This window comes from Neopelma chrysocephalum, unplaced genomic scaffold, assembly GCF_003984885.1.
Source record: "Neopelma chrysocephalum unplaced genomic scaffold, ASM398488v2 Primary Assembly neopelma1_347, whole genome shotgun sequence".
Lineage (NCBI taxonomy): Eukaryota > Metazoa > Chordata > Aves > Passeriformes > Pipridae > Neopelma > Neopelma chrysocephalum.
Genome location: NW_020898011.1, coordinates 2,626,909 through 2,650,306, shown reverse-complemented (window position 1 = coordinate 2,650,306; position 23,398 = coordinate 2,626,909). Strand labels below are relative to the sequence as shown.

The window sequence follows — 23,398 nt, the reverse complement described above, 5'->3', positions numbered from 1 at the left end:
AAAAAATGACAAAAAGCTTAAAAAAAATGACAAAAAGCTTAAAAAAATGACAAAAAGCTTAAAAAAAATGACAAAAAGCCTAAAAAACGAGACTTGAAGAAAAGAAGGAGTTGAGGGGTATTTTTGGGTGAGGGTTGGTTGGGGTTTTTAGCAAGAATCAGAGAAGTTCATGAAGACAAATGTTGGTAGTCATCAGGTTCAAAAAAAAAGGGTGTTGCAAACAAACCCCACAAACACAATAACCATAAAAGAAATTATAATATTATATATAATTATATATAATAAGAAGAAATTATATTATTTTTTAGGAAGAAGAGTTCAGGGCAGACATTAAGAAAAAGAATTTCAATGGGAAGACCACTAAAGCACAAGAATATATAAGTATACAACCACCAACATCCAGAGATGTGGCTTTTGACACACATGTCCAACAGGTCTGGAAGGTTAACACAAATATTGAGTTGAACCTGTGCTGCAGAAAAGGGATGAACTGCATAATGTGTGATTCCACTTTTCCCTCCTGGCTCCAAATCACTCATTTCTACAGAATTCTGGGTCTCCTTCCCATCCAAACACTGATGCTGAACTTTTTGCAAACTAGGCTGTTAGAAGCACTGTGTTTAAGATAAAGATTGAGGATAAATAAGAGAACTTTTTGCTCATTAATTATACTTTTACTTGGAGACTCAGTACAATGGGCAGCTAAACAAACTCAGACAAAGAAAATAATCATTCAAAGTAATGAATTGTCATCCAGATTAAATGTAACACTTCAGAGAAACGTACTGTGATACCTCTAAAATTAATGAGGTCTTAGCTAAACCAGGCCTCATTAAAGTATCTCCCATTAAATCTTTCCTGGAAAATTGGAGGAAAAAAACATCTCCTGCAGATTAACTGGCCTGTCAGCCAGCTCCTACTGTAAAGACCACAAGTGAAATACGGCAGAGCCAGGAAAAGCAGGAGCTCCAGGCTTTCAGACCAAATAAATTCCACTTGACAATATTGCCTAATTAGAGCTAATATCATCAGCAAAACTGCAAAAATAAGAGCAGTTGGATTTGAAGCTGAACGAGAGATCCAATAGTCCAAGTGTTGCCACCTTCAATAAATGTGGTGCACTGATAAAACCAACCAGTGTTCCAATGACTTCAGGGACACGTTTGAAGTGCTGATTTTTCTCTAAGACACAGGAATTTTAATATTTTGCCCTGAAAACTGGCCTGGCTGTGGACAACTTCACACAGAGACTATGTCAGGAAAAGTGAAGAGCATCTTCATAAATATGTTTTAACTCTTTGCATCACAGTGCTGTGGACGTCCATCTCTGCATATTCAAATTCACTCACTTTTGGGAATGCCCCACAAACAGAGACAAAATTCAAAAGTAAAGGGTGTTAAATAGTGTTTGAAGATCATCCAAAATTATTAAATCAACAAAAAATGAAGTGAAGCTGACAAAGCAGCACGATATTAATTCATTTGCTTGACAGAAACCCTAAAAATACACTTAATTCCATGCATTCTTACACTTACTAGCAAGGACTAATGGATTTATAGATCTGTAATTGGAAAATTCTGAAATAGGAATTGTGATCTCATTCCTCAGATGAAGCAGAAAAATTAAAAGGCATGTGAATTGTGAGTTATATTATTCCCCCTCACAAAAAAAAACAACAACCAAACAAGAAAACCAACCAAACCAACCCCACACCTCTTTTGTCTCTGTATTTCACAATTTACAGTTCTCACTTTAATTGCTAATGGTTGCTATGGAGTCCCCAAATGAGCCTTCAAATAAGATTTAGTGTAAGTCAGCAATAAGCAGTGAATTTATGACTATGCAGAGTCATGAATTAGACATGATAAATTTCTACCAGCTACTATCACTCAGAAGATGGTTTGCCTGAGGTTTATTAACATGACCCTGAATAAATCTTTTTAGCAGCTCCTTTTGACAGAGGCAGTCAAGTTGTCTCTAGTAACTCAGAAAACATCCACCAGTAGAGAACTGGTGAACAATTTAACAAAACACACCTCTTACTATTGGGCTTTAATGAAAATGAGGTAAGATTTTAGTTGGCTAAAGTCTTACACAAATTAGCAAAATCACCTACTCCTATTTAATAACATTTATGTCTCCAGTATAGAGAAGAAAAGCACCAAAACCAAAGTTTATTCAACTTGAAGACATTTGTTTTGTAATCAAAGACCAAGTTCCAGGTATAAAGAGGAAACTGTAGAAAGGCCATTCCTCACATACAACTTCACTCTGAAAATTACTTTCAGATATAACTCCTTCAATAATTGTACAACATACACCCCAAAACTTCTGCTTTGGGACACATGTTTATTTTCTCAAGGGGCAGTAATGAGACTTGTTCACTTCAGCTGTAGAACAAAGTCTTCTGCCTAATATAAGCCCATAAATAATACAATCAGGCATGAATATGATTATTATTTTCACTTCATTTCTGCTACACTTCAAGTAAACAACTGGAAAGAAATCCAGATTTCCAATATCAGAAAAAATAAAGTCCCAGGGACATGTTCACTTTTCTCCCTAAGGAGTTCTAAATGACAAGCAAAAAAAAAAAGACATCATTCAAAACATTTTACCAGGAAAAATAAAGTTACGCAAAAAGACACGTCTGGGATCTGTGTTTGCTTCTAGCAGAAAAATGAGATTGCAATTGGTTTTAACCCTGCAAGTGCTGTGTGAAATTTGGCACAGCTTCAACACTTGCACTGGGGAAAAACTGTAATAATTTACCAATTACACGCAGTAAAAACCAACAGCTTAGGAAAAAATAAAATGATTAATTGCATTCACTATGCTTACCTGCTACGAATACAACATGGAAACTGCAATTCTGCCCTAAATAATGACATTTTCATTGGAAATCCCCTGTCAACATTCAGTTATGGCAGGAGCATCTCCTTATTTCTGCTTGTTGATGCCCATAATAATGTAGTTTTCACAACCTGTCTCTAGATGTCTTTAAGAAAAAAGAAACCTAGAAAGTGTCCTCAAACACTTTGTAGGGAGCTGTCAAAAGTCAAAAAGAAAAGCTTTTAAATACTTATCACTAGCATTACATCAAGAACTAAAGAACCTATAATTTTTCCCCTGTGGTATTTTTATTCTGCTCCACATTCTCGGAGTTATTTATTCCAACATGTTAAATTTCATTTATTTAGTGTGGGCTTCCAGATGAGGAGAGGTGAAAGGAGAAAGTTTTTATGGAAGGAAAGAAACAAAGGGAAAAAAAGGTAAAAAAAGAAGAGGGGAGCATTAAGTTGAAAGGACACTGGAATCCTGAATATAGCACCTGACTTCTCAGCTCCAAACACCAGACATCCAACATTCCAGTCAAAACACAGTTGATAAAATACATGTAGAGAGATAAGGACCTTTTGCATTAGTCATACTTTGAAGGAATATTAAAGCAGCTTGATTTTCAGAAGCATTTAACACATACACTGAATCAATCATCCAAAATCCTCCTGGAAGTCTTGGCCACTTTTTAAAGACTTCTCAAAATCCCTTTGGGTTTTAATGCCTGAAGCCCAATATAATTCAGAGTAGGTTTTTTCTCCTCAAACACCAACCCAAACCATTAAAAGAAACACACTGGTTAAGGTCAGAGGCCTGAAGAAATCAATGTTCAATTTTAGCTGCTGAAGCTCATGTAGGGGAGTATCCCAACCAGCAGGGAAGCACAGTGAAGAAATGGAAGGAAGGAAGGAGGGAGGGAGAGAGTTAAAAGTGATGTTAACAAGACAAAAACAGGGATTATCCCCCCCTACTTGTACAACTTAAAATATTCAGGGCTTTATTATTATATGTTTTTGTCTATATTATTTGCTGTTTCTTTTCAACAGTCCTGCCAAAAAAAGCAAAACCACTGTGTTGTCACAACTTTTATTGCTTTCTTAGAGTAGATAATGGTTTTACAATGCAGATATTTCATTTCTTTATTACCAAATGGTATGGCAAACAACAACTTGGCAACCTGTAACAACTACTGGCTTTTCAGGATGTTTAGTTGACCATTTATGACCTGTTTATTAAAAAAAAAAAAACAAAACCAAATTGTTTTGTACTAATTGGAATGCAGATTTATTCCTGTAAACTGACAGCATTAATCCTGGAAAAGCCACTACCTCACGTGCTAACAGACTGGAGCAGAACAACTCCAGTCCTCCAAACTACTCCCAGCTCATCATATTTTCCCATTATCAAGCTAAATAGTAATACCAGTGAGAAAAGGAGGCTGACAGCTGGTAGCAGCTTCAATAATACTGAATAAATAGACCATGCACAGAGGTATAAAAGCAGCAGCTCTCTGTGTGTGGAACTGGTGACACAGGAAGCAAAGCTCTTTGCTGCTCCATGGCAGAACCATGATGGTGGGTGCTCATCTCCCCCCCAAAATCCCACAGGATCACTGGAAGTCACATCAAGGCTCCTTCCCTCACACATTTCATCTTGCATAGCAAACCCCAGCTTATTGGAAAGGTTAACTTAATTCCACAGGCAGACACGGGGAGAGGGTCTGGACAAGCAGGGATGAGCCTCAGCACCTGAGGGCCTAATTTTAGCCACCATTCTCTACAACAGAAATACATCAGTTGATAAAAATCTTCTAGACTGCTTAAAAAAAAATGACAAAAAGCTTAAAAAAAAACCAACAAAAAGCCAAAAAAAATGAGACTTGAAGAAAAGAAGGAATTGAGGGGTATTTTTGGTTGGGGTTTTTAGCAAGAATCAGAAGCTCATGAAGACATATGTTGGTAGCCACCAGGTTCAAAAAGAAAAAGTGTTGCAAACAAACCCCACAAACACAATAACCATAAAAGAAATTACATTTCAGCTTGCACAGCAAATCCTAGCTTATTGGAAAGGTTAACTAAATTCCACAGGCAGGCACGGGGAGAGGGTCTGGACATGCAGGGATGAGCCAGACCTCTGCAGATCCTGTGGATGTCCAGGCTACCACTGGATGCCTTGAGCTGCTGCAGGAGGAGTGATGCTGAAATTCCTGAAAGCAGCCAAAGAAATTGGCTCTCAAGTGCCATAAAATTCCAGGGGCACCGCTCAGGACCACAGTCAGTCCGAGGTATTTAGTTTAAGGATGATTAATCACAGTTGAATCAGCCTTTTGTTTCTTTTTTGACATCTCAGGGCCCTTTCTAGTATTCCATCTATCTGAAGTCTGGCCATGGCTTGATACTGAAGGAGACTGTTTGAAATAATTCCATTTACTTTGGCCTGCATACAAGTCTGGATAGAGGCTTCAGTCAAAACACCTCTTCACATCATAGAATGGTCTTAAAATGGCACAGAGAGATAACACAGCAAGAAGACATTAAATCTGTTGTGCACTTCAAAGTACACTGAGAGTTATTTACCAGCATCAGTGGAGTGGCTTCAGGGAAAGCAGATTATTGACCAAAACAAGTACTGATACAAGCTCCAACTGCAGTATTTATGTGCAAATATTGACACAGAAGAAACCCCACAAATCCCAGGACTAAGGAAACTCACCTAGAAAACGTCACCAACAAATCCTTCCCAACACAAAAACTTAAAAGGAGAAAATGATTTAAACCCAACACCTATTCAGGGTCACCCACCACAAGATTCAAAATCAGCATCAAAGGACTCCAATGGAAAGAACAGAAAGGATCTCAAAGAGTTCAGTACTGACTGAAAAATGTGAACTCTTAACACAGAGCCATGGAGTAAAATTTTTGACTTGAAAGATGCAGGATAAAGCAGAATATTAGTAGAGGAAAAAAATCCAAGGTCATCTCAAACATCTCTCTGATATGGCTGCTTGCTAAAGGTGCTGCTTTTAATCCTGTAATTCTATAAATATGTTTGTAAACAAGTGTCTTTGAGTGAAAAACAAGTACACATACAAGACGTAAACACACAAGAAGCAACCCTGAGACCAACCTCATCTGAAAGGAAAATACTTTCTTATACTTAAAATTTGATCACACACTCTAAAATGCATTAGTAAAAAGACTTTGCATCTTATGACTCCTGGAAAATTTTCCTGGAGACTATTTTCCAACATAAGACCCACCACATCTAACAGAGCCTGAGAAGGTTTACCACAAGGTCATGAATTCCTTCAGAGAACCATTTTAATGTTGCATTACCCCAACCTACCCAGAAAAAAAAAAAAATGGAACAAAGCCATTGCTTCAGGTTTTTCCTTGGATTTTTCCATATTAACAGAGTCAACAGGACTACAGAAATCTTTTTGTCTCAATTTAATGTAGATTTCATTTTACCAGTTTATAAATATTAACCCATATACGAGAACAAATCTGAGAGAAGCTGGGAACTAACAAATAGTCTAAATGTCACAATATATTCCCTTGTCCCATCTTAAAAGTGATTTCCCTGGGACTCCACTGTTTTAAAATCCCATTGCAATCCATGCCAAGGCTGCTTGGGGACAAAAGGAATGGGAACAGTGAGTCAAAAGGGAGCTTTATTTTTAAAAACCTCTGTAATTATGTCTGATCCATGGGTTAGATGACACTCTAACCATTCATTTTCCTGCCTGATAATGCAGAATTCTTCAACTCTGTTACTGAGCCACAGGAATCCTGACTTGGGATTGGCTTCCAGGACACTCAGGCCTCCAATCTTCCCTTGGATTACACCGTATTCATGCCACAAATTATACCATTTGTGGAAAGATAACCCTTTAGATGAAAAGGTCACACACTGACCCCCACATATTCTCTGCCAGTTTAGTCCCTGACCTGTTCAGCTGTAGCTAAAAATATTCAGCAGCTGCTGAATTTTATACCATAATATTATAACAAATTAAAAATTAAAATTATACCATTGCTATACCAAACACCAGACACTGCTATATATGATCAGATATTACCAATGATTTAAAAAACAATGTTTGACTACTACTTTTGTCTACAGCTTGCACTGCAAGAAGGTACCCCTGCAGAGCAAGGCTTTAATGATTGCTGCTGGACATCCACAGCTCCAATCCTGGAGCCATGTGCATTCCAAACCAAAATGTCCAGCCATTTAATGTGTACAACATTAAAGCATCAGCCTTGCATTGTAACAGGAATACTACAGCTCGTGGAACAGATTCCCAATTACTCCAAACACATCCTGTGCAGCAGACTGAGTTTTACTCCATGCAAAGGGGACACTTCCAAGCTCCTTAAATCAACATCCTAAATATGCATCCCAATTCATCCCTCTTTAACCAGCAGGAAGAGACTCAGAGGTTTGGTACAAACCAGTAGCCAAGCCCAGGCACCTTTGCTAGAAGTTGTCTAGTACTGCATGGCCATCAAAAATCAAATGCAAGTGTCAGCTCAGGCATTTCCACTGATCACTCTGACTAGGAGAAGGAAAATTTTCATAGATTTCCCAAATTCCATGACTCCACTGTAATAAACTTTGTATAATTTTACATATATATGTGTTCTCCATAAGACACTGCTTGTATAGAGAAGTGACACTGTGCTGAGCCTCCCCTTCTAAAAATTCTAGGATAAGATTTGCAAAGAAAATTACAAGCAAAGGACAAAACCCCAGTGGGGTTCGCTTTCCAGCTCCTTCTTTTTTTTCCCCCTTTATTTAATTTCCTTACCTGCCATCAGTTTAACAACAGTTGCCTACAGCCTCTCATTCTTTCCATTTTATTACCATTAAGGGAAGGGAGCCTCTAACATCTCTATTAAACTGTAATAAAGCAAAGCCTCCACCATGTAATGCCTCTAAGTCAACCAGGCATTACTGAAATTACTTAATCTGCAAAGTCAGTACTTGCCCACCCTACTTCACCATTCCCAATCACTTCCCAAGAGCAGTGGCATTATCCAGACACATTTCAGAGCTTAGCTTTAGAATTTGTTTTAAGTGTGTTATTTCAGTGAGGGTTAAGTGGAACCACATAGATTTAACATCAACTTGATTTTCAACCGCGTTACTTTTGGCTACTTCTAAAGCAAATACACCCAGGAAAAGAAATATAAAATAGAATGGGACCCCTTGCAATTAACTTATTAAATTTTTGCTCTGCCAATACATTATGTGTGTCTCTGTGTGTTCTAATTATCTTAGTGCAGATTTCTGGAAGGCTAAAATGTACATTCTACCTAATCACAGTCATATCAGGTAGTCATGAAGTCTAAGCAAGGGAAGAAAAAGAGCTTTTGTGGGGGAAACAAAAAGTAAAATACTCCCACTACAATCTATTCCATTTCCAATACTTAAGAATGAGATCCAGAAGCATTGTGGGAATCTTATATTCCTGATGGAATCATTTCCAAATACCAGCACTGGCCCAACAGAACAGACACCACATTAGGATAAATAATACAAATGTATAGTGGCTCTTGAGTTTAGCAATTAAAATTTGTATTTAAATAGTTTGCTGGCTACTTTATTACATTATCCATGTATACAAAGTTCATATTTTTAATAAAACACCACAAGCAGCTGAACCCAAAGTTTCTTAACCATGATATCTTTCAGAAGTGGAACACTTTTTGCCATTATAGCCAGATTTGTTTCTCTTCCTAAGTGCCCTGGCAAACCAAAGGCATTCTTTTTACAAGTCTTGAACCCTGTAGGTTGTAGAACACACGAGATGTTAAATTGCAGCGTCTCAACATGAACAACTCACCCCAAACTTTTAAATATCTCCAAAGAGTAGAGAAAGTAATCAGAACCTGTGGTTCAAGCTGGTGATGTGACAGCAAGATGATTTCAATGGCAGAGGCAGTGCTTTCCAACTCACCCATTTGCTTCCCTCAATATTCTCTTTGTTTGGTCAGCAGATGTACATGATAAATTCAAATTGGCAAAAGACACACACACACAGACAAATATCTTCTAACAAAAACTGAGGGAGGGATTTGTTATTTTCAGAAGACTGAATCCTTGTGGTCACCTGGAGTGTAGACCATAAAAAAGCTGAAATGGTTTTTCCTTCACAACCCTCACTTTTAGTGAGCCTCACAATTTTTTGGGTATTTGCAAACTAGCTGAGAACATTGCAGACTTCTAGCACACTTTGAGGGGGGAAAAAAGGGAATGAAAACACTGCACCTCTTACTCTAGATTTTGTGAGCTTTTTATTTTTTCACATTATTAACAGATATAAACATGCAAATGTTCAGGAAATTGCTATCAATGTTCAGTACTTGGAATTGTATCATAATAATATTCAAAAGCAATGATACAGTTCCAGAGAAAAGATTTAAAACACAGAGGAAAGACACTGTTAGGTACTCAGGTCTAAACTAAGCTGAAGCCAACAGGGTTACAAAGGAGGGTTGGTGACAGAGTGGTCACCCTCAACATCCTGGGGGTTCTCCTGGCCCCCTCCTCAAAAATCTGCTACCTGGCTCAAAATTGCAGCTCCCCAAACTTCTCACTGATTTCAGGGGCAGAGAAGTCCCCCCATCTTTAACAAAAAACAAGGAGGAGAAGCCCAAGCACAGCCAAGACCACGAAGGCATCTTATCACTGCCTCTGGTCACCAAGCAACAGTTCCACAAATATGCAAACCTAAAAAAGGGAGAATTTCAGTCTACTGGAAGAGATACTGTAAACACAAGATAACCAGGTAAGCCAGTGACAAACCATTATCTGACACTCTTGAAAAGCTCTCCATGTGAACTGCTCTCAAGCCAAGCTGGAACAAACAGCACATGCAGCTAAATTAAAAAAAAATAAAAATCCTAAGCCAAGTTCAATAGTAACCAACATTCACATTTAACCATATAAAGCCTACATTAAAATCCAAAAGGACACTTACAAAATATTATATTACTGTGAACACTGTCAAAAGCTTTGAATAATAGTACACTAAGGAAATATGTAAAAACACACTTTACCTTGTACCTCATTTTGGGGCATGAATGAATGTAGAAACCCATATAATAAAAACAGAGATCAGGAGCTTTTTCATGAAGTTGCCTAGTAAAAGCAATTTCTCTGTGAAAGGAAAGAAAAGACTAATTACATTTGAATACGATTCTTACAGTCATTTTATCTCTTCATAGTGAAATATTTTACAGCTACCTGGCTCTTGGTCTATTTAAAGGACTAGACCTCTAAAAAATAAAATATGAAGATCATAAACTCCAAACTAATGTTTTAAAAAAACCCACACATAATAAACTGAAAATTAATACTTAAAAACCAAACAAACAAATCACCAAAACGCACAACACCACGTCAGGCTTAAAAATACTTTCATTTTTGTGCCTTGTCCTGCCAACTGCCAGACTTGAAATTTAAATAAATGTGATTAAGAGCCTCTATTTAACAGCTTTCTTATTAATATTAATGTATACTGGAATCCTACAGAAATCTGGCCCATCTATTGCACAGACTGGCTAACCTGGCTCAGGAAATCAGAGTATTTTTATAAAATTAGCTTCAAGGATAAGCCTCTTGTTTGTTCCATCATTTGTGTTCCAACAATTTGCATGTAAAAACACCCATTTTTATGCAACATCCCACGACTGTTGACACAATTTTCTCGTTCATTCTGAAAGAAAAGTGTCAGTGTATTCCAAAATAAGTTTGCTTTTTATTTCACTGGCACAAGGAAAGCAGCACTATTACAGCTCAGTCAGTGCTTCCTCTATAAGGATCATTTTTACAGCATTTCTAACTTTGCAGATCATTTTTGTAACCAGTTTTGTAAAACTTGGATGTTGGTTCTTGCTTTCAGTGACAAAGGAATTAGGTGTCCCTGCTCATTGCAGGGGGGTTGGAGCAGATGACCTTTAAAAGGTCCCTTCCAACACAAACCCCTCTATGATCCAAGATTTGAGTACATGCATATAGGAAGCATACACAAATACTGGAGATTCTTTATCATTTAATATTAAATTAGTAATAAAGATGTTTAAATATACTGAAAATTTAACATTTCAGTTGTGTGTAGTTTGTTGAGATCATCACGAGTTTGTTATAACTCTGTATCCCTATATGCACCTGTTCAAAAGCAGGGGTCTGTCTAAAAACTGAATTTATTCCATATCTTAAAACCCAGGCAAATACAACAGATTCCAGAAGTGAGATTTATACCTCTAAAAAAAGTACAAAGATGCACTTCCTATATATAATCTTCACAAGCCATAGCATGAAATTAAACTTCCTTACTGTTTCATGCAGGTTATCCTGGATCTAATTAAACAAGCACCTTCCTGCAATTCAAAAGTTGGAATACTGCAGGGGAAAAACATTATTGTTGCATTTCCTTAAAGGCTCTTTCCAATTGGACTACACTATGAGATCTAATAAAACAAAAGGACTCAAGGGTGAACAGAAAGTGAGATGGACTCCAATGTAATGAGGTAAAAATTGGGCTGCAGCAGCAAGTCTTAGCATGGGCAGCAAGGCTTCATGCAACCAAATTAGTGCCTCTGATAGTAAAGGGAGCTTGAACTACTGCCAGTGCCTTCACATTCCTGCAGTCTCCAGGGATATGCTGTAGGAAAGGACCTTGAACTCAAGTTTGTCCTCTGTCCTTCATTTATCTATCCAGCCAACCCCACTCCAGGCACAGTTTTACTGGGGGGATGCTGTAACATCCTTTTCTTTCTGCTTTCCAGGAGTGTGTGCTGTGATCCAGGGCAGGAGAGTCCTCTGACTCCATCATTCCACACCAGGAAGAGCAAGGATGTGTCACTGGATGGTACCACACAACCTGCACACCTTCTGCCTAAATCTTCCCCAAAGAAAAGGGACCATGGACTTGCAACTACTTTTTTGTAAACCTTACATTTATGGTCCTCTCTATATCTATAAGGAGTTAGAATGGCACAAGAGGAGTCAGGTAGTGAGAAAAACATCCGTCTCATCAATACAAAATTCAGACTTAGTATTTTCAGTGCTACACAGCCCAATTCCAAAAGAAATTCAAGTACCTGTCCTCCTGCTACAGAGAGATTATGAATACTATGATTGTCTACTGTTCATGATCTTAAGTAGCAAGGGGAAGGTTTAACTTCCTGATCATATGAACAGGAGTCACTCAGTATTTCTGGATGTTTTTTTAATTTCCTTTGGTAAGACTGGTATTTCCAAGTAGCTTCTTCTCCCCTCATTCTTTAACACATGCCTACAGATTTCAAATGATCCTCAAATCCCATCCTTTCTACAACTCAGCAGCAAAAATTCTCCAAGTGGCATGAAGTGGAAGTGACAGCACTGCCAGGCAGTTTAACCTCCTCAGAGTAAAATTGGCAACAGCTTTGACGGTATCAGATTCCTCTGCAACTTCCTCAATCCTCCCTAACTCAACTTTTTTTTCCTCCCTCTTTGAAAGAAGAACAAGGTTGGCTCCCTCTAAGACTGTTGGGAACTCGTTTTTATTGCCTTAAATGCCACAGAATTTATAAGCTGCTTTTTCACAAGTTGAGCCATGGTGCACCGACACAGCTTTAAATTTATTAAAGAGAAAATTTCAAATCATTTCAAGAACTCATAAGCATGGATTATGTCAGTCTATTATTACATAAAGTAATGTGATATGTACAAATACTAAAAAAAACAACTCTTTGGAGGACTTAGTGTTTTATGTTATATGTTCAGCTTGCAAGGAAAAAATAGTCTAATTTCAAGTATCTAGCATATGTCATAAAAGACTTCTAAAAATCTAACAGAAAATAGATCCATTCCAAGTCATAGGAGTTCCAATGTTTTTCTACATTTGTTAATTCTGATTAATTCTATAAAATTACCAGTGTCACTGAAAGCCTCAGAAAAATGACACTTCAGACCCTTTTAGCTGCAGACCACTGGAGAAGCTACAGCAGCAGCTTCATTAACGCTCACAATGACTTTGAAGTTGGCCCTGATTTGTGCTGGAACTGCAGCAGATGACACCCAGAGGTCCCTCCTGACATGATTCTACAGTTTCTCCTTCATATAAAGATTATTCAGAAATCACAAAATTCACACCTACAAAGAGAATACACCCAAAAGGAGAATTGAAAAAAATAGAGATTTTGATTAGGTTCTTTTGATTTCCTAAGAATCTAAACAAATTCAGATTACACTTTTGAGAGATTAAATTGCACACAGTTTATTAGTTATAAAAAGCAAAAGTTTATGAAGTAACTGTGATGCAAAGTTTCCTAAAAATAGTGTTTGTGCTTTATGTAGTTCCAGTCTTGCCATTTACCCACCCTGCTGGGTAACACTAAAAATCAGCTGAGAAGCTCCACCTACAGAGGAGATGCCTCTCAACAGGATGCCTTGGAGAAAGAAGAAAGCTGGACCTCACAACTCTTGTGCTTCTTTTGCACCTGAAGGAGCTCAGTGCAAATCTCAACAGGCAAAAAGAACTTGTGCTGCAGCTTCTCAAACTTGAAAATAAACTTGTCTGCCATGAGGTTCAAACCCAGTTTGCTTCACCAAAACCTCCCTGGGAACACCACGTGTCTGTGACCAACTCACTTCATGTAAACAGAGAAGCAAAAAAGTAAGGAAAAAAAATGAGATTTCCACTCACTAAGGGTTTTTTTCCCTCCTTATAATAATAATGGAATCATAAAATTGCTTATGAAAGAAAAACAGTAACTTGCAATTTCACATACAAGTCTAGTTCACAGTGAAAAGCATTACCCACTATTCCTACTGTTTTGCAAGGCTGTTGATAATTAATTTAAGGCTTTAAAATTCATAGGATTACTCTCTCCATCAGCCTTTCTAAAGGCAAAGATAATGAGATTAACATACCTGAAAAATATACTTAGTGCTAGTACAGCAGGAGACTACTAATTCAGAAGACAATGTTTTTTAGGTACTCTGTTATTTATGATCTCAATGTGCATAAAACTATAAAAGTGATTAATTTCATTTGCTGACTGGGCTAAGAAAAAGGTCAAAGGAAAAATTATTTCTACTCAAACAAAAAAAGGGGCTTTTCCTGCTGAAACCAAGCAATACTAAATTATTTTCAGGGGCAATAAAAACTAGGTATTTCGTTTCTGAGAGTTTCCTTAATCTGTAAAAGTATTTAGCTAACGAGAAAGATACATCCCTAGTCATGATGACAATTAAAAATTTATTTGGAACGTGACCAACCACAGAGAATTTAAAAAAAAAAAATTAAAAAAAAAACCAAAAAAACCAACCAACCAACCAACCAAAAAAAACCAACCAGAAATAATCTGTTAGGTATACTGTTACCAGTATATGTTCAGACTGAAAATAAAAGCACAAGTTTAGAGACAAGTATCAATTCTTACTCTTACATCCAACCAGATAATGAAAATGTCCTCTTACCGTAATGCAGAGTAGACTCCCAAGGATAGGAAAGAAAAGTCTGGGTCGTAGTACAGATAGACAGAGGACACACAGTAGGGCAGGATATCAATGACACCAACAGCAATTATCTTCCCATCCAGCCAGTACTGCTGGTGGAAAGATCCATAGCCACATTCTGGTCCATTTGGGGCATGCTCTGGCTGAGAGAAAACAGGAGAGGGATGTGACTGTCTGACACAATTCCAGCATGAAAACTATTTTAGAAAGAATTTTAACACACAACTAAATGCTGCGAAAATTTACTCTGGCCTTCTGTGTTTAGGAAAAGAAGGAATTTGAAAAGCAGGGAAAACAATGTTATTTCACTGGATCATTTGTGACTTTGCTGTATTTGTAACGGGGAAACCCCACATATGACATATCCCAAACACAAATCTGAAATAGCCACTGAGCATTTATGGGACTGACACGATAAAACCAGGTGATTCATCAAGTTATTAATGCATTATCACATGCAAACAAATTCTGCAGACGCCCTTTAACGTGACCAACCTACTCTCCAACAAGAGACAAAGCCCAAGGGCAGAAAGGTGAATGTCATGTCCCTGTGCCAGCCCTTCCCAAGGACCATTCTGCTTCTCTCCTCTATGTCCCCAGGCACTGGCAGCTCTTTGGCCACAGATCTTCTCACAGCGTCCATTAAATTTACTTCAGAGGAGCATTTCATAAAAAGAAGTGAACAGTTAATTCTTTATGTAACATGGTTTACTCTCTCTCTAACCGATGAAATACCTTTTATCTAAGAACCTGAAACTGTGTTGCAACAAAAATGTGTGGAACTACTTCTTTGTCATCCCACATCAGAGTGTGTGCTGCAAAAACACCAAGGAACTGGCTATTGTTGTGTGCTGTGGTTTTGGACGTGAAGTTTGCCTCTGGATGGGGTAAAGCACCTCGAGCCAGAAACTCATGCTTCGAGTTAAGAAGAAAATGATCTCCTAATTTAAACTGTATTACACAACCAACTTTGGCATTCCATTTTCTCCCACGTCAAGTTTACTTTAATCCCGAATTCCACTGTGCTCAACTTAATTATCCATCTAGTCATGTTTTCCACTGCAGTGCCAGGTCTTCAGAAAGCTGCTTCTCACTCAATAAATCCGACAATATTGCCTGCTATTACCAACTGTTTTGCATTACAACAACAGAAGGTGGGTTTAATCAAGTATTTTGATACAGTAGCACAGGCTGAAGAGATGATGGGCAGGAGAAATTACTCTAATTGGTACCACATGTGTCAAAAGAAATCAATCACGTGAGCAAAAAAATCATTCCAAGTGACTCACCCAACCAGTAAGTCCCAAAACAAAGGCCACATAACAAAATGTTTGCATTTTTATATAGTTACAGAGCACAAAACTAAATGTGGAGCTACAAATACTTGAAAAGTGAAATGGTTAAACATTTGAGAGCTCCATCTGCAGTATATGAGGATATTAAAGTCATATATAGCACATTATACTGGGTTTCCCCCTGTTCAGGTAAAGCCTACTTATCCAAAAATTAAGGTTTCATTCTGTATCCTCAGCTTTTCAGCAGAGCCAAATGAAATCACTTGGTCAGTGGTCCAACTTTTAATCAGGGACACAGTCAAGTAAGAGATGTTGTCTAAGGATTTCTCAGCACAGGTCAGGTTCTTTTCTCAGCTATCAGGGTGCAGCCAGTGACAAAAAAATCAAACATCTCCCAAAGCCATAGGGAAATGTGATTGGTAATAAAACACAGACTTGCCTAAAGAAGTTTCAGTTAAAACAGATTTTCTTTCTTTGCCAAAAATTCATCATATAGGATTTAATGGATGTTACAACAGATAGTCTCTTAGCCAGCATGGAAAAGATCTTCACCCAAAGCAAAGTCTTCTGAACTTAAACAAATGTTGTGCCTGTGTGTGACCCCAAACCTCCAAAGTGCATCACATGGGTTTGGTCACTGGAACTCTGCAAACAGAAGTTAAAAACTTCTGGTAAAGTACAACCTACAGTTATTTCACTAATGCAATTATAGTAAAATGTCATGAAAATAAAAGGGTCTATGCTCTGTAACAAACATAATGAGCACAGCACTGATTTCAGGCAGAATGTTGAGGGATCCCCATTACATTAAGCAAATAACATTTTAAAAAGAGTAAGACTTTCCTCCTCCTTCAAAAGTTCTCATACAATGTAATCCTTTGTAATGCTTGTCAGGATTACATTTTCTCCCATTTCTCAATGGCTCCTTTAGCTTGATTTCCTAAGCACCATCCAGGTAATTTGACCTGAAACACATCTAGAATACGAAACATTTTCCTGAAGCAGGTTATACCATTCCCTACTACTGACATCTCCACTGGGACCATGTTTGTCAAGGGTGATGTAAAATATACCACTGACATCAGGTGAGCAAGACCCAGCAGAAGGGGCTTACCTTATCTAACTAAAATTATGCCTTAGCCTGGAAACAATCCAGAGGGACCCATTTATTTAAAATTAACAGTTTATACTCATATTTCAATACAATGAATTATTACAATCTGATTATATTGGAGAAAAAAAAAGAAAAAAAAGAACTAAATCCAGGACAAACCCTCATAATTTTTTCTCCAATGTTTAGACTGTAATGCAGAGAAAAATACAATTACAAAAATACAATACAAAATCCATTACATGTTAATTTTACCTGCCTTCATATTCTGCTAGCCAATGATTCCATGAACACATTTGATTGCTCATATTTTATAACACATTATTAAAATTTAAATATTTAATAGAACTGGCATTATATATTGCCCAATTAGTACATCTCAGTGTAATAACTGCTTATAATTGAACTTCAATGATGGTGAGAGTGCTCAATTTCCTTCGAGGCACATTGGTCATTCTTTAATTATAATTACCAAAAATGGGTCCTGCCCATCCACTCCATGATTATTTTTCTCTGGAAGGTTTCATGAAATTTCATATTTTGAACTTTTCCATTTTCCCCTCCCTGTGGATGGAGGGAGGAGGTTATGAAATCCATGCTATCCCTTACTCAGAGAAAAAAAAAAGAAAAAGGCAGGAAACTCTTGACTCCCACACTCCAGTGGAAATTATTTGCCAAATAAGCAAAGTGATTAATTCCAGCAGTTCCTTTCCCAATGGCACACACACACAACCCACCATATGGCAGATTTCTATCCCTTGGTTAGCAAGGTATTATTCCCTTTTCAGTACCCCGTCCTCCTTTCATTAGGGATTATGGAGATGCTGTGAAAGCAGCTGACAAACACAGGCTGAGGCAGCAGAGAGGCAGCACTGCAGGTTTGTGTTAAGGAAAGCCAGCAATGCACCCTCCCTCAGGAAAAAACAGCATCCTGGGCAAGGAGGAACACAGGAAATCCAACCTGAACAGAAGGACAGAGGTTTTAACTCAGAAGATGGACAAATAATGGCACTGGTGGAGTCTCCATCCTTGGAGATGTTCAAAATCCACAGTCCTGGACAACTTCTTGCTCTAGGGAGTTGGACTAGGTGATCTCAACATGTCCCTTCTAACCTGAACAGCTCTGGGATTCCAGACCAATACAAAGTAAATCAACTCGCAGCATCAAAATATGACACTCCTTACAGAGGTAACTTCTGCACCTGGCTGGAAAACTCTGGAATTTGAGCTACACTCACAGTAAGCTTAAAATCCTAAAAGGATTAGTGAAGCTGTGAAGGCACAAAGGACTTCAGTTGCAAGAGACTTTGAGCATCACTATACAAACATCGTGGAGATGAAGGAAAAAAAAGCAACTTGCCAAAATCTCTACATGAAATGTGTTTTGATTTAGTCCCAAGCAACGTATCAAATGTAAGTAAAATATGACATCCTACAGAAGGTGATCCTGGGATTTACAGAGCTGTAACGGTGTCATTTATTATTAGATCAGTGAGAATTAAGTATCGAATCAATAAACAAAATAATGCAAAGCAGAAGCTGATGTGCTTTGGAAGAGCAAAGACTGAGATTCACAAACATCTTTCAGTTCTTTTGAATTCAAAAGCCTCTTCATATGTATAATAGGAAACAAAGTGAGAACAAATGATCATTTGCACAACAGAAAACAGATCCCTTTCCATCATGCTGGATCCATGGTCTCCAGACTCGTAGGTGAATCACTCAAGACTGAAGGATGTTGCAGCAAAACAAGATCATTATTGAAAAGTATTCAGGACATTTAAACAAGAACTGAGTGTAAACAGCTACAGAAAGATCCCATAATACTGATTTACCAAATGTTCATAAATCCAGAGAGCATAAATACATGCAGGAAAAAAATATTGCTGTAGACACACCCAAAACAATGGGTATAAATTATCAGCTCTTTCAAAAAGACTATTTTGACAGGAGCATTATGAAATCGGCAATTTAATGCTTAACATCAGTCAAGATGAAAAAAAAAAGATTAAAGAGCAATTAGAGAGTAATTTGAAAACAAAACAAAATCATCCTTTGCCTGCAGAATGCCACAGCACATCCAAGGGCTGAGGCTCATTCCAACTGCTGTCTCAAGATGACATGGAAGAACTTGAGGAGACCAAGCACTGAGATGATTATTAGTGATGATGACACTGGCCCAGAACATCCTCCAATTCTCTGAGCACTAAAAACTAGGAATTACTCTGAGCAGTCCAGGTTTTCCTTGTGCCCTTCTCCCCCAGACAACAACAGGGTACCAGGGCACAGGGTTTGGGTGAGTCCTGCAGGCCATTCTGTGCTGAACCATGACCACCATTCCTCTCCCAGCGAGGCTCTATTTGCCTATGTGAAGTGGTAAAATGGCAAATGTTTAAAAGCAGCCTCTAAAACAAAAGCATGAATAAAATAACATTCAAACTTCTCTTTACATGACCCTGTTTACTGCTAGAAAACTGCCTAGTTTTCTGCTACTATGCACTGTATCATTTTTTTTAAAGCATTCATTTTTTTGTGCCAGAGCCCCTAGCCAAAACAGAAACCAAACTGAATAATAAATTGAGAAAACAAAAAAGGCAGGAAGAGTTTGGGTGTTCATACTATTTGCAGCTAATAATAACATTAAAAATTCAAAAACCGACAAATTGAAAACATGTCAGGTTTAAATTCTATTTTAAATTATTTTTGCTCAAAAGAGTAAACAGACTACACACTGCTAGATTTGCTTGTGGCAACTGTTTCAGAATAAAGAATTTCAAGAATCCCGTGGCCTCTGATATATAACCCCTTTTATTTAACTTCATCTAATTGAAGACATCTGTAGTGGTGCCACACAAAATTTAATTCAAGCTTCGAAATGTCAATAAAAAGTGTCTGTAAGAAACAATATCAGTACAAACCTGGCAGGGCAGCGTGCATCAACATCTACGTAGCCACACAAAATTAAGAATATAATGGCAGTCTGCTGCCTGAGTTGACGAGGTGATAAAAGCCCTTTTCCTATAAAGTCTAATGAGCTCTATTACTCTTCAGCTTTCAGGAATGTAAAGGCCAGTGGACTGAGCAGAGAAAAGCAACAACCTCTGCACACATGGATTCATTCAGAGTGGGACAGATCAAATTACCAGTGTAATTACTATAACCTGACAATTTCATTACAGTCACGAGGCCCTTCACTCTTCCACACTAACAAGAAAGACAGTGCAAGAAACCCACAGCAGTTTGCTTGCTTGAGGAGAGATGCTGTTCTTTCATTTCAACTTTTACCTCAGGTTGGAGTCAAATATAAGTTTGGCAAGTTATATATTTTTTTCTTTACATAGAAATAAATCAAAACTCAGCAAAGACGCAGCACTTTCTGCTTCTGCCTTCCAATGCAGTGCTGTGAAATTCAGTGGTAGCAACACAGCAGCATCTTCCTTACCAGTTGGTGATGATAGAAATTCTGTGCCACCCACTTATACCAGAATGGTTGGCTGACTATAAAGAGTGTAGGAGAAAATACATTAATTTCAGAACAAATACCTACCTCCAGAGGAGAATCACACAGGAATCGTGTGAACTGCAGAGAGGTGGATTCATCAGGAATATGTGCCCAAGAAGACAGTTCAAATATGCAAAGCAGAAGAACAAAGACAACTATTAGCAGTACTATAAGATACATTAATAGTCAAATACACTCTTTAAAAACCGTATCTTTGAAAAGCATCATCGGATTTTAAATTAAATTTCCATAAACAAACTCTCACATTCTGTTTAGAAGTACAAATAGATATAATGATTAACTATCCAAAGTACTTCCTTTCCTATGAAATAGAAGATGGGTTTTAAATACGTGATGTGAGAGAATTATCACCTTGTAATACAGGTCTGTTTCTGGTGTCCTTTATTTTAAATTACACATTACCCTTTTCTGTGACTCCCTGCAACAAAGTCTTTTCCCATTGATTCCATTGGTACCTGCCTCACCACTAAAGCAAGGGGGCCAGGGCCCTCCTAATTCTTAAAATAAATAAGTCACTTTACATTCAAAATCAAAAGCAAGCCCATTTTAAGTCTAGAGAAGAGGAAGGGAAAAGATAGGAAAAAAAATCAACCTCCTGAAAGTGCATCTCAAACCTTGATTTTTTACTCAGTAGAAAATGATGTGCTGTAGATAATCAACCAAAAAGGCAATATTTTAACGATCTGGGGCTTGTCCAAGGTTCTAAGAGTAATAAAAATATAACATTTATTCACTACCATTTACTTATTTGATACAAATACTTCCTTATTAATGGATTCCACATTAAACATGTTATGAAACTCTAGTATGTATTTAACCCCAAAACATTCCCTTGTTAAACAACTAGTATGTGTTACACAGTTTAATTCCCCCTCTTGTATCACTGGGTGATTTAATAAGTCAGCAGTTCACAAACTGCAAAGTAATAGTAAATAGGAATGTTTAATGAAAAGTTTGATAAAAAGATTATATAGAGACACCTACAAAAACCTGACTGTTGTTAAGAATTCTATTAAGTTCTGGGATTAATTAATTAAAGGGGAATACAGAAAAAAAAGGGGTGATTTCTTGTCAGTCATCTCATTTTACCCAGGGAAGGGGAGGAGAGGAAGGCAGGCAACAATAAAAAGTACCAATAGTGTAAGTTGCTGACTTAGAACAGAGTTCCACATACAGCCCAAGGAAGTGAAACTTTCTCTTTTCTTCAGAAGGTGCTACAAAGTAGATTTTAGAAACAAAAACAAGCCTCTGGTAGACATTGATGTTGATCTGCAAACATTAACTGGCCCACTGCAGCTGGAAGTAAAGACAACCTTAACCTCTAGGGCTGTCTCTCTAACCAAGTGCATCTGGGGATGCTAAAAGAGTCACAACTTTGCAGAAGTCACTTTTCAAACCTTTCCCCCTCAAACACAGCAGCAGCTGATCTCTGGATGCATGATAAACCTTAGGACATAGATCTTATGGAATAACACTGAATTTCATACAGTGCTGGTGCAGGCAGGGGACTGTACGTTACATACAAAGGTAATTAAAAATGTGAATTTTTGAGCCATTTTCCTGTAATAACAGAGCAGAGAAGTTACAAATTCCTACACTCTGAGTGCATCAGTCCCTACAGTCACTGCTTTTAGAAAAGTGCAAGTTTCAGAAAAAATAAACCATGTGTTACTAATTTTCATGTCAGAAGACCCCCAATAGTTCTAAATCTGTAACTTTAGCTTTATAGTGCAAGTTAAACCCTACGGTGAGAAAACTGTGCCCACAACACCTTTCAAATAGTTTTATCAATTCTCCAGGCCCTGCTGTCCAATCCCTTGGCTTTGAAGGTGAGGGGGGACTTTTTAAGTGCACCTAAGCATAACTTCCCCTTGCTGGGGAGTATATCCTGTTACAGCTGTACTGCTGGCTTGGAGAAAATTCCAACTGCACTTGAGTTTGGATCACAATCTTAAGGGAAAAAAAAAAAACATTGCAAGTCTTGTTATATATTATTAAATATTATTAAACAATTTTCTTAATCAAATCCTCAAAAAATTCAGAAGACACTGAATCTTCCCTAGATGTCAATTAAGAAACACCAAAAAACCCAACAATTTATTGCTGTGGGTTTATTCATTTTCTTTTTAAGGAAGAATTTCAATCACACATAGAGCTGGAGAGTATAATAAATATTTTAGATCCACTGATCTCTGTTATCTTCCCTTACTCTCCCCTCCCACCCCCAAATCCACAGCACTTACATCATAACTCAGGAATATACTTAGTCTATATACTTATTTAAAAAGAAGAAAACATGAGATTCAGTTTCTAAATGAACAAACTCACTGCAAGATTATTCTGAATACAATTAAAAATTATTCAATAAACCATGACAGAAATACAGCCAAAAGCTGATGTTGTATGTAAAATAACTCAATATGTCACATAAGCACAATTAAAATTCCTTTCACAAAGTCATGTTTTTCTAATTTTAATTTCCAACTGATTTACATAAACTTGAGCCTTTTAAAAGCTGTATAATGCATCTGAAATCCACAACATTTTTACTTTGCTGCAAACTAATTACAGCTGCCAGAAAGAATCAACACAACAACAGGGAATAAGTTTAAACAGAATTAATAAAACTAAGAGATGAACACATCACTGAGAATTAAATCAAAGGGAGAAAAAAGGCAGAAAAATAAATGGAGAGTTGGGTTCAACCCAAAGCTACTTGCTGGAGTAAAAGCACATGCACAGCTTTAAAAAGTGGTCATAAAACCAGAGTGTTAACACCTGCTTCCTTTTACAAATGTGGGAAGATATTCAGGTGCCAAACTGGAATGGGTTTCACCTGGGAGCTCAGGGACTTTCTGCAAGTGAAGGTCTGTGATGCCACACAAGGACATCGTGGCCTTCTCAGGAAAACACAGCTTTCAGGGGTCATCAGGCACTGGAAAAATTGTCTTCAGTGCAAAGACATCACAGAAAAAAATTTATCACACAAAAAAATCTATCATTTTCCCTTTGGCAATATCAAGAGTTTGCTCATATTTGCAATTCGCTGTCAAGGAAAACTGAGTATTTGCCCTTTTTCTTGGGTGAGGAATGGATATGGGATTTGGGCCTTT

General features: G+C 37.5%; 1 protein-coding gene across 5 annotated transcripts in view; it reads right to left on the bottom strand.

Annotated features, from left to right (window-relative positions):
* ATE1 (arginyltransferase 1) overlaps positions 1-23,398 on the bottom strand; it is a 74,773-nt gene that overhangs the window by 35,813 nt on the left and 15,562 nt on the right. For all 5 annotated transcript variants that reach the window (XM_027705595.1, XM_027705597.1, XM_027705593.1 and 2 more), the window contains exons 8-10: positions 20,310-20,342; positions 14,318-14,499; positions 9,907-10,006 (exon numbers count right to left, since the gene is read on the bottom strand). In XM_027705595.1, the coding sequence (XP_027561396.1) occupies positions 9,907-10,006; positions 14,318-14,499; positions 20,310-20,342 (315 nt within the window). The remainder of the gene's footprint in view (positions 1-9,906; positions 10,007-14,317; positions 14,500-20,309; positions 20,343-23,398) is intronic.